Source organism: Lycium barbarum, chromosome 11 (assembly GCF_019175385.1).
Source record: "Lycium barbarum isolate Lr01 chromosome 11, ASM1917538v2, whole genome shotgun sequence".
NCBI classification, from domain to species: Eukaryota; Viridiplantae; Streptophyta; class Magnoliopsida; order Solanales; family Solanaceae; genus Lycium; species Lycium barbarum.
This window is the reverse complement of record NC_083347.1, coordinates 15,299,972-15,313,385: the sequence shown is the minus strand read 5'-3', so window position 1 is coordinate 15,313,385 and position 13,414 is coordinate 15,299,972. Positions and strand designations below refer to the sequence as shown.

At 38.4% G+C, this 13,414-nt stretch overlaps 1 protein-coding gene across 1 annotated transcript; it reads right to left on the bottom strand.

The window, feature by feature from the left end:
* Window positions 1–241: 241 nt before the first annotated feature.
* LOC132619470 (uncharacterized) lies at window positions 242–8,699 on the bottom strand. The gene is made up of 2 exons (XM_060334370.1): window positions 8,275–8,699; window positions 242–974 (listed from the first exon to the last, which is right to left on the bottom strand). Exons 1-2 carry the CDS (start codon window positions 8,697–8,699, stop codon window positions 242–244), a joined length of 1,158 nt encoding a protein of 385 aa, XP_060190353.1.
* Window positions 8,700–13,414: the final 4,715 nt, after the last annotated feature.

The following is a 13,414-nucleotide window of genomic DNA, read 5'->3' as shown; positions in this document are numbered from 1 at the left end:
AATTCACTGTACACGAACGAAAATTTTTCCGAGGTGTAACAGTGCAGCAGGCTATTGGTCTAAATTATTTGACATATGTGGGGTTTGGGACTTTTGGAACTAGTGTGATAGTGGTACAATTTATCTCTTGCAGCATCTCCCCATTACAAAAGAAATCTAGGACAGCCTCTATTACATCCTCTCCTACTAAGCTCCATTGGTCTTTAAAAAACTCAGCAGGGAATCCATCCTCTCCTGGAGCTTAGTCTAGGGGCAGGTCCTTGAGAGCCACTAGAATTTCCTCTCTTGTAACTTCCTGAACAAGCTCCCTTCCGTGCTCATGTGTGAGGCAAGGGCCATCCCTTGCTATGTCCACATTGATGCTAGGAAGTTCTGCTTGTCTTGTTCCTAGAAGGTTAGTGAAAAAACTCAGAAATTCACTCTGTGTTTGTGCTGCGGCAGTAAATGTTTCTCCTTGATCATTGCTAATTGCTGCAACTTTATTTCTAGCTTGTCTGGCTTTGAGGGATGCATGGAAGAACTTTGTATTGGAGTTCCCATATGTTATCCATGTTGCCCTCGATTTTTGTCTGACTACCTTTTCATGGATATTAGACCATTTTTCTAGTTGTACTATAACCTCCTTTTCTTCATTTATGAGTTGAGTGTTGTAAAGGTCTGTGCTGAGCTGGTTCTGTATATGCTCTACCTGGCGTCGCAGCTCCTCTAGTTTTGTATCCAGCCCATTCATTGCTCGACTCATTGGCCTTGCCCTCTGTGCTATTAGTTTTAGCTTTTGCCATACTCTATACATTGCATACCCCGGTATATGTTGTTGCCATGTGGTCTCTGCAATCTGCTTGAACTGCTGATTTTGCAACAGCACATTGTACAGCCTGAATGACCTCTTTAAGTTCTGCCTACTAACCTCAGTGTTTACCAAAATTGGGGAATGGTCCGAACACTCTGGTATATGATATAGTGCCGTGAGATCACTATATTGCGTGAACCAGTGGGGATTGCAAAATATCCAGTCAATTAAGCTATAAATCCTACACCCCGTGTCACGACACGACTAGGGGCCGCGACGGGTACCCGGGGCTAACCACCGAGCACCGCTCGTTCTATTACTCATTATACTCATTTACGCTCTTTAATCAAATTATATTCAAATCATAGGAAAATCATTTTTTATTTGAAGCATACACACTTTCGTATACATTGGCCTTTCGGCTATCAAAACAATATATATACACATATATCCATAATAGCAACTTCGTGAGACCATATAACCCACACTGCGCATCAACGAGCCTCTACTAGAGTACTAGACATACGGACGGTACGAGACCCCGTCGTGCCCAAAATACATATACATATATATATATACACAAAAGTATAAACCCGATTAGCATCTCCGGACTAATGGAGTGCTCCTGAAAATCTTCTGATAGCTCCTATAGGTCTGTGCCGTCTCCCTGACTACCTGTGGGCATGAACACAGCGTCCAAAGAAAATGGACGTCAGTACGAATATTGTACTGAGTATGCAGAAAATACGTCAATGAGATGAATGAAGCATCGATACGGAGCAATTGTATATGACTGTAACTTATAGAAGAAATAACACATGCTAACTTACTCATAATCATCATCATCTCATGTATGCAATAATGTATAAGCTGCCCGTCCATATAGGTACGGTGTGATAATTTATAAGCTGCCCGTCCATATCGGATCGGTGTGATAATCATAGCCTGCGTCCAGGCCTCCCGCGTCCGGGGTAAGCTGCCCACTATAGTGGTGTGTATGTCTGCCCGTCCATATAGGAGCGGTGTAATATCATCATCATAATATGCTCCTCATAATACATGCATAAGAACTCAAGGACAACTATACTTTGTCGGGGTGACGTAGGGTCGTGATCCTCCGACTTCATTATGGGCATCTATACGTATCCTGCCTCACCATGAAGGATGTAGTTTATAAGGTGAGTGTATGCCATAACAGACATCTGTAACTTAATAGTGTTCTGCCTCACCTTGAAGGGACAATACATAAGGTGAGTATACACGACATCATTAGCATTATAGGAACGTCATAACATGAACTCTAGAGTCTTTAGACTCAAGCTTATCATCATTGTACTCATAACATATCTCTTATCTCATATAACTATTCATGATCATAGACTCTTGATTTTCTGTGGTATATATAGAGAATTCATGTAGAGAAAGGAGAATCATACCATCGGATTCATGCCATAAAAAGAAAGGGACTATCCTCACATACCTTTGACATTTACTATTCTTATCGCTTGCTTGCTTCCCCTATGATGCACTCATGTATACCTTCAAGAGAATTCATGTCGTCGTTAGCTAAGCAATTATAAGAACGGACTACTATTTTTAGGGAAAATTGGGCAGCATTTCCTTTGTTTCTACTACTTTTCCCATATTCTATTTCAGCTCCCAAACATTCTCAACCATAATCATAATATAGAAACCAACAACCATCATTTATATATATTTAGCAAAATCCACCAATTTCCTCCAATTTCTCCACATTTAGTGGTTTTAGCTTATCGTCACATTTTTCTCATACATCACACTCATTTCATGGTCTAAACATCATTTATAGCATACTCATGATCACAACATATCAACATTCATGGTTTCATTCAACTACCATTCAATAGTGACACTACTCATCCTTCCAAAACTCATTTTCCATGTTTTTCTACAATCCAAGCATCTTAGCTTTACAATACCTTAAATAGCACAATAAAACCATGAAACATACCTTAGATGATGGTGGAACAAGCTTAGAGTTGAATCCTCCCTTTATCACCAAAACCCTTCTTCACCTTCCTTAGAATTTTCTTGAAGAAGATGAATCCTACTTGAGTTTCACACACTTGGGTTCATGAATTTGATGTTGTTAATCTTGGTCCCCTTTGATTTTTCTTGTGGATGAAATGTTGAGAGGGTTCTAGAGGGTTTTAGGACCAAAAATGAGTTAAAAACGAAATTGGGTCTATATATAATTATCCAGAAGATTCTGGACTGACACAACATGCGGCACGCTTTGCGAGACGCAAAGCATGCCTGCGAGCCGCATGTTGGGTCGCAAAACGTGCCAGCCAAACAGCTCTCACTGGCACACTTTTCGATTGACATGCGGAACCGCATGTCGAACTTGCGAGCCGCATGTTTAACTTGCGAGCCGCATGTCTAACTTGCGGAGCCGGATGTTGTGCCGCAAGGTGCGCCAAGCTGTCCGTCGTAAAATGGCCATAACTTTTGATCCCAATAGGATGTGAGGGCCCACGACCTATGGTTAGAAAGATCTTTTAATTGTCTACAACTTTCATCCTGTGGTGTTTTTCCCAAATTCCAACTTTATAATATTGTTTTGGCCCCTCCAAATCAGATCATCCGAAATGTTCCCTTAAATCGCCCTTTTGGGATGGCTTATGCCCATATTTGGCTTATGGGTCCTTCTTAACACATACTTAACACTTCATTACCAATATAAGGGACATTATAACTCTTCTCCAAAATTTCATTAATCCATCATTAATTCGATACTCGAAATTCTTTCCCGATACACAACATATACCTTGCTTTCCTTAACAACTTTCGTCTCCTACCTCCAATGTCTTTGAAATCTCATTTAGAATCATTAAATATTATTTCTTACTTATCAAAACATTAAATGCATCATGCCCTTCGTCCGTCAATTCACTGTGCATGAACGGAAAATTTTCCGAGGTGTAACAATCTTCCCCCCTTGGGAACATTCGTCCTCGAATGTTAAACTATTCGGAATTCTATGAATTTTCGCCATATTTGTTTTTACTCGGAGTGTCATGACCACACTATTCTTGCTTACCCCTTATTCCTTGCAAGTCGCATAATCGTTCTTGCGTGATTCATGTACATACATTTCTATACATATGCAAGTATCCACATCCGTATTTGTATTCGTAATCATATTCATTTACCCATCATTAGACTTATTTCTGCACAACTCTCACTCTTTGTTTTAGAGTCCATATCTGTCACATCTTAGAGTCCATTACTTCAATCTCTACACTTATATTACCTTTACTCGCTTCCCCCCTTTTAGGATTTTCCTTGTACCATTCTCAAATCAGTTACCTCACCTTCAAATATTTAATTCATATATCCCTTATGTCCCATGCTCTTTTACTCTTGATTATACCAATCACAAACTACTACGACTTTGCCATATCACTTTTCTCTAATTTCTTTTTCAAGTTGGCTTCCCTTTTTGTCATTGCTTTCTATCATCTCTTGTCATTGAAGAACCTCTATACTGGACTTTCCTTTAACAAGGTCTTATAAACTTTCTCATCTATTGCTCCAGGGCTCGCTTGTTGGTTTCACACTTGCATTCACTCTTTATTCATATAGAACATGTCACGTCTTTAGTCATTTCCTCCCTATACGTTACTTACCACATAAGTTATCTCACCAATGTATTCATATTCATTATAACCCCTCATATTCGTATCTCTATCTTCGTGATGCTGCTACTTTATTTTGCTAATAAACTTATCATATTTTACTCGTGCTTATATATCCAATCGCTACTCCAATATCGCACTCTATTAGAGTTACACTTTCTCATCCATGTCATGTTTTAGTGCTACTAATCTCCCTTGTTCACTCTAGCATTTCTCTTTACCGTATCAATGTCGCTCTTATAACTGCCATTACTATCAATTCAATAGTATCTAGCTCAATTCTTGTAGTCATTAACGATACTTCTAGCTTAATCTCATTTTGCCATTACTCTTTTGCACATCATCTTTTCTTGTTAGGACATATTACAAGCTTATTTCTTATCTCCTTTGGATTCTAGAAAAATTTTGGCAGAGTTTCCTCTATATTTCTTACTATCCCAAAACCTGCACGCAGCAAATACCAAAAATGCCTCACAGGGCCAATATATATGTAAATATACGGCATATCTCAGCCACACAGGGCTTCCACTTTCAAGTAAAAGCAGCGGTATGTCGAAACTTACCTCATATACCGCACTCTGAGATGCACCTGATCCTATAGCAATCTGCCCTGTAACCTCTTCCCATTTACTTTCTTTTTTTCATCCTTCAGCTTTATATTTCAATCATATCTCAATATTCTTACTTTATTCGACATATGACTTTCGTATCATCGCTTACATTTATTCTGATTCATTCAATTTGCTGTGTTCTCAACTTATAGCTGAACTTATCATCAAGAGCCACATTTAATCAATTTCTCTATCATATGAACACTGACTTACTTTCTGACAATCAATTCATCATCATAGCATTACATAATTCGATAACGTAACCTCAACGAAGGGGCTTACCTCCGTAGCTTTCATTGTTATCAGTCACTTTCTTCTATCACTACTATTCTTCTGCTGCAATCAGGGATTAGTATAAGGAATCTCATTTCCTATGGCTTAGCTCTATCGCACGATCTTAGAGATGAAAGAAGAGTAACCATACTAAATGCCCTGTAGCCTCCTGTTTATAGATGTGGCGCGCAACACACAATAAACAAGACTCTACTAGACACGGCTCGTAGACACTTCCTAGGACTGAACTGCTCTGATATCACTTTTGTCACGACCCGACTAGGGGCCGCGACGGGTACCCGGGGCTAACCACCGAGCACCGCTCGTTCTATTACTCATTATACTCATTTACGCTCTTTAATCAAATTATATTCAAATCATAGGAAAATCATCTTTTATTTGAAGCATACACACTTTCGTATACATTGGCCTTTCGGCTATCAAAACAATATATATACACATATATCCATAATAGCAACTTCGTGAGACCATATAACCCACACTGCGCATCTACGAGCCTCTACTAGAGTACTAGACATACGGACGGTACGAGACCCCGTCGTTCCCAAAATACATATATATATATATATATACACAAAAGTATAAACCCGATTAGCACCTCCGGACAAATGGAGTGCTCCTGAAAATCTTCTGATAGCTCCTATAGGTCTGTGCCGTCTCCCTGACTACCTGTGGGCATGAACACAACGTCCAAAGAAAATGGACGTCAGTACGAATATTGTACTGAGTATGTAAGGCATAACAATGAAAATACGTCAATGAGATAAATGAAGCATCGATACGGAGCAATTGTATATGACTGTAACTTATAGAAGAAATAACACATGCTAACTTACTCATAATCATCATCATCTCATGTAGGCAATAATGTATAAGCTGCCCGTCCATATAGGTACGGTATGATAATTTATAAGCTGCCCATCCATATCGGATCAGTGTGATAATCATAGCCTGCGTCCAGGCCTCCCGCGTCCGGGGTAAGCTGCCCACTATAGTGGTGTGTATGTCTGCCCGTCCATATAGGAGCGGTGTAATATCATCATCATAATATGCGCATCATAATACATGCATAAGAACTCAAGGACAACTATACTTTGTCGGGGTGACGTAGGGTCGTGATCCTCCGACTTCATTATGGGCATCTATACGTATCCTGCCTCACCATGAAGGATGTAGTGTATAAGGTGAGTGTATGCCATAACAGACATCTGTAACTTAATAGTGTTCTGCCTCACCTTGAAGGGACAATACATAAGGTGAGTATACACGACATCATTAACATTATAGGAACGTCATAACATGAACTCTAGAGTCTTTAGACTCAAGCTTATCATCATTGTACTCATAACATATCTCTTATCTCATATAACTATTCATGATCATAGACTCTTGATTTTCTGTGGTATATATAGAGAATTCATGTAGAGAAAGGAGAATCATACCATCGGATTCATGCCATAAAAAGAAAGGGACTATCCTCACATACCTTTGACATTTACTATTCTTATCGCTTGCTTGCTTCCCCTATGATGCACTCATGTATACCTTCAAGAGAATTCATGCCGTCGTTAGCTAAGCAATTATAAGAACGGACTACTATTTTTAGGGAAAATTGGGCAGCATTTCCTTTGTTTCTACTACTTTTCCCATATTCTATTTCAGCTCCCAAACATTCGCAACCATAATCATAATATAGAAACCAACAACCATCATTTATATATATTTAGCAAAATCCACCAATTTCCTCCAATTTCTCCACATTTAGTGGTTTTAGCTTATCGTCACATTTTTCTCATACATCACACTCATTTCATGGTCTAAACATCATTTATAGCATACTCATGATCACAACATATCAACATTCATGGTTTCATTCAACTACCATTCAATAGTGACACTACTCATCCTTCCAAAACTCATTTTCCATGTTTTTCTACAATCCAAGCATCTTAGCTTTACAATACCTTAAATAGCACAATAAAACCATGAAACATACCTTAGATGATGGTGGAACAAGCTTAGAGTTGAATCCTCCCTTTATCACCAAAACCCTTCTTCACCTTCCTTAGAATTTTCTTGAAGAAGATGAATCCTACTTGAGTTTCACACACTTGGGTTCATGAATTTGATGTTGTTAATCTTGGTCCCCTTTGATTTTTCTTGTGGATGAAATGTTGAGAGGGTTCTAGAGGGTTTTAGGACCAAAAATAGTGAAAAAATGAGTTAAAAACGAAATTGGGTCTATATATAATTGTCCAGAAGATTCTCGACTGACACAACATGCGGCACGCTTTGTGAGACGCAAAGCATGCTTGCAAGCCGCATGTTGGGTCGCAAAACGTGCCAGCCAAACAGCTCTCACTGGCACACTTTGCGGTTGACATGCGCCTAGCTGTCTGTCGTAAAATGGCCATAACTTTTGATCCCGATAGGCTGTCAGGGCCCACGACCTATGGTTAGAAAGATCTTTGAATTGTCTACAACTGTCATCCTGTGGTGTTTTTCCCAAATTCCAACTTTATGATATCATTTTGGCCCCTCCAAATCAGATCATCCGAAATGTTCCCTTAAATCGCCCTTTTGGGATGGCTTATGCCCATATTTGGCTTATGGGTCCTTCTTGACACTTACTTAACACTTCATTACCAATATAAGGGACATTATAACTCTTCTCCAAAATTTCATTAATCCATCATTAATTCGATACTCGAAATTCTTTCCCGATACACAACATATACCTTGCTTTCCTTAACAACTTTCGTCTCCTACCTCCAATGTCTTTGAAATCTCATTTAGAATCATTAAATATTATTTCTTACTTATCAAAACATTATATGCATCATGCCCTTCGTCAGTCAATTCACTGTGCATGAACGGAAAATTTTCCGAGGTGTAACACCCCGCATCCCTCTTGTTACACCATGAGTAGTGACAACCCCTTCTAGTTAGTTGTCCCACTCCAATATCTTCCACACAGTCTTGAAAATCAATTAGTTCAGTCGGATGCACTGGTGCTGCATTTATTCTATCCCCCACAGATAGCATTGTGTTGAAGTCCCCAAGGATCACCCAAGGGTCATTTATACTAGTATTTAGACTCCTTAGCTGGTGCCATAGTGCCTTCCTCTCGACCTCAGTGTTAAGCCCACAAACAAATGTCATGGTGCATTTGAAGTAGGAGTCTCTGTCCTCTACAATACAGTGTACTAACTGGGAATCAGAGTATAGAACTCTAACTCTAATTTTTTGGTGCTTCCAACAAACCCATATTCTGCCATTTGGGACTGCTGGATAGTCTGTGAATATCTCCCATTCCATACCCATTTGCTTCTTAATCTTAGTTGCATTTCTCTCCTGAACCTTTGTTTCCAAACACCCTATTAAATCTACTTTGTTTTTACGCAGAAAGGTTTTCAATTCCTTCTGCTTGAAGGGCTTGTTCAGCCCTCGGATATTCCATGAGCAAAAAATCATGGGGGGTTGTGTGTGACCACCCTTCCCTACCCTCTATCACCCTCTCTTCCTTCAGCGATTTTTAGGCCCGCATTCTTATTTTGGTGACAGAATTGCTCTAATTCCGCAACATCCATATTCTTTGCCTTGGATGGAGAAGTATGGACCTCTTTTGTTTTCCCTTTTAGTTGAGTTCTCTGGATATTTCCTTCAGCCTTATCATCGTGTGAATTATTGGTATCAGAAGCACCACTGGCCTGAGGAGCTACTGGTACTCTATTTTGCGGAAGGACATTGTCATCATAGCTTGATCTTCATTCCTGCCTGAATCTCTGTCGCTTCTTCTTCCTTTGCTCCACTGCTGGTTTTTCTAGATTCACAGGATTTTCCTTACATGTAACCATATGATGATCTATTTGCAAACATTCTTGACAATATTTTGGCAACCAATCATAGTTAATTTTCTGGTTTCGAACTTTCCCTGTTGGAGTTTCAATTAGGATAGAGTCAGGGAAAGGTTGGGATGTGTCCATTTCGATAAGCATTCTAGCATATGACACTCTCTCCCCTCGAGCTGTTAGTTTATCTGTGCATAAAGGTTTCCCCAGACAACTAGCAATTCTTCCAAGGTTTTCTATATCCCAATATTGTATGGGTAGACTAGGGAAAGTTACCCAAATGGGGAGCAGCTTAGATGACTCTTCTGTAATTTCGAAGTCCTCCTCCCACTGCTTAACAATCAGGGGTCGACTATTGAATGTATACGGTCCTGCCTCCAACACAGCTTCCTTGTCCTATGTACTTTCGAATAGATAGATAAAATAGCCAGACTCCATACACAAACCTCAACATCTCCTTGAACGTAGGGTTCCCCCCCCCCCCCACTACAAATCCCACCAGTGCCTCTTGCCATTTTTCCTTTTGTTCCTCAATTCCAGTTGGATTAAGTTTCACTACTTTAATTCCATCCTTAATAGTAGGCGGAAAGTAGTCAAGCTTCTTACCTTGGTGTAATGAGCGGTTCCCTTTCACAATCTCAACTAGAGATGGGGGTTTTATCCTCTCTCGTTCTTTATCTGTATTCTTAATCGCACTTGAACCAGCTGAAAATGTCAATTTGCGCACTGTCTCAGTCTCTTCTTTTTGCTCTGGGGCTTGAGTCACCTGTGGGTGGGTCGTCACTTTTGGATCTGGTTGAGTTTCCACTCTGACAGGACTGCTCAGCGGGGTACCTTGTGGTTGTCCTATCATCGTTGGTTTTGGTCTTTGTAGCACAGTAGGGGCGCTGCCTCTGCCCACCATCCATTGCCCGAAGTGAATAGGGGTTAGGGCTTGAGGGACTCCCGATTCAGGCGTAACAGTGCGACCGCTTTTATCTCTCACTGGTGTGGGTGTGGGTTCTCTCGGCGGGGTGGGATCCGGCGGCGGTGGTGGTGGTGGATTCTTTTTCCTCCCTCGTGCCATTGTAGCTTTTGGTGTATGTTAGCTATCCTGCTTAACGTGCACCACCATTGGCAAATTTCGTAATTCTATTATGATCATTTGCTCCTCCCTTTTTCAAGGATTATTATATTTAGAACCGATTGGTTTACCATGCTCCATGCATGTTGTAAACTCTGTCCTTCAGGGACATTAGGAGCATTTTGCAGATGAAATATGAAATAGTTGGGTCAGCAAATGCTTCCAGCATTTTACTTGAATTATCTGAGGATCATACTGATGATAATTCACAACATATTTCTTAGCTGTTTATTCTCTCCCCCTTATTTTAGTGACATATGTCCCCATTTTCTTTGGGAAAATCAATCTGTGTGCATCATGGTATATCCATTAATTATGTACCGTACATCAAATGCTAAAAGATGGAAATATCTAGTTCCTGACCCTGAACCAAATATGAGGGGAGAATTTATCAAAATTTATTGATCTGAAGCATAAAAATGTTGTTGTATGCAATATATCATATCTCAGACCAACATCTGAAACTCTGTTCTCATAAGCAATGGTTTAGCTGTATTTTGGAAGCGTCTAATGCCAAACCAACTTAGATATAAACCAGCATTATCAAGATGATTGTCTTGATTACGTATTCTGAAAATTGTGCTTCCAACTCAATCATTTTGAGCAAGCAACTTCGTAAATGTCAAACTGTCAGTTGACAATAAACATACATGTGACCGTCTCATAGATGCATCTATTTAAGACATCACATTGCAGGTGAAGGGGTCCACATTCACCTTTTATATTTTTCAGAATTTTTGGGGATTCAGTCCCAACATTAGCTGGTGTAATCAACTTATCATGAGAACAAGCAACACAAACAAATTTTTGAAGAATCTTCTAGTTCTTCAATATGTTTTAATACTCAATTAGCACATCAGATTTAAATCATGACAACCAAAATGGTATTTCCAACTAATAAAATTATCTATATCCGTAAAACTTAAGTTTACCATGACGAGTGCTATTTATTTTAGTAAACTTCTGGTTTAATATTGCATGAGATTTTATGTCATAAACTTCTGGTTTATTGTGACATGTGATCCATCATACTCGGGTAACGTTTCATATACATATTCCTTACCCGTAGTAACTTAAAAATATTCAATTTTTCAATCATTTGTAGTCCCAATGTGATAACCAATTTTATTGCTAGTAAACTTCAGGTTTACTAGGATTTATAACAATTACGATCTGGGATAAATGGTGCAATCATGTATAACCTCTTTAAGAGACATTAATTTATTTTTCATAATCAGATATTATTTGAACACTGTTGGTGTCATGATACTCGTAAACAAATAATTATCTCTTCTGGAGTCCTTGATTTTTGTATCACCAAATATTGCGTAGATACTGCTAGTATCATGGGAAAATTTTTGTTAGACACTGCTGGTGTCATGAAAGAAACAGTAATTAAATGGACATTATAAATTGTAAATTACGAAAAGTAAACATTAAGTTCTAACTTCAGTATTTCAAATATCTCCTTCAAGGAGACTAGCCATTAACATCTGAATATTTTGTATCAAAGCAGCAACCACATAGTAATCACACCCTTCAGGAAAGGGATACACCAATGTTTATTTCCTTCAAGGAAATCAATAACAACTAACCATAATTTATCAATGTGGTTATAGTAGAAAGCACTTTACTCTGCTTCCTTTTTCTTTAAAGTGATACTTTAATAAAATTATTCAAGATGTTTCTATATACGACAGGTACGTGTTGCAATGCCTTAATTTCATACCACACAAATAAAATGTATATTCCTTGTATTTTATCTCTCTAAGAGATAGGTTGTGGTATTTCTTCATTCACTTCGGGAAATGAATCCTGATTATTCAAATGTGCTTGCTATACGACATTTATCAATAACTCGTTATTTTCCTCAAGCACAAGAAGATATTGCTTCAGAATATTTCGCAAATATTTTATCGATTCTTTCTGCTTCATGAGTAAAGTTTAAAGTTTTACCACTTCGGGAGTAAAGTTTAAATGTTTACTACTTCGAGAGTAAAACGTCTTACTACTTCAGGAGTAGATCTCGAAGTTATTTACTACTTCAAGAGTAAATTTCAGAATTCTACTACTTGGGGAGTAGAGCTCAGAGGTTACAACATTCGGAGTAGAGTTCAAAGTTTTGCTACTTCGGGAGCAGATTTATGAGTTTACTACTTCGGGAGTAAAGCATAGAATATTTGAAATATTTCTTCTCAATTATTCTACCTCTTCTAGAGTTGAGTCGTGATTTCTTCACAACCAAGAGCACGTCTGTATTGATAAGCTTTACTAAATATTATCACATTCACTTCAAGGAATGAATTTGTATTTTTAGCTTTTATCAAAAGTTCTCATTCTTCAGGAATAGAACACAATCATTTGAATGTGCCTTAAGTATATCAAACCGTAATAGGTTAGAGCTTCTTTCAAAATATTGCTACTTCAGGAGTAAATCGAAGCATATATATGATGTAGAAACTTTTCTCTAACACATCTTCAATTGTAGCCATAGTAATGCATAGAAAATATTATCCCTTCTGGTGATCATAAACTTAACAAGGTAATACTAAATGGATAACAAAAATTACCTTTGAAAGTGACGAATTCTGCTGATACTCAAAGGCAACCAAAGAACCATAAAATTAATGTCCAACAACTATGGAGATTATGGCAACAAAATTTTCAATGAACATCAAACGAGGAGTAATATCCAAGAATTCTACGTCTGTAGCTTATTAATATTTCCAAGGTATCAATACCTTTTCTTTCAATACCACTGAGATCTACTTATTGTTAACACCACTAGAATCAACAAAATAAGTAACACAGAGATTATCACCATCAACTAATGGGTGATGATATATATTCCACCTGTTTTGATATATCATTCATTCATTCAGCTTAAAGACACAGATTCAAATTCGATCATAATTACTTACCTGGAAATTGGTTTGAGAATGGTACTCTCACCGCTCTACGAATCTTTAAACCAATGCGCTTTGATCGTTTCAAAATATTTGCTCAAGGTAGAGTCTCGTGCTGATAACGTGTTATAGAATGAAGCTAAAAGAGTCACAATATTA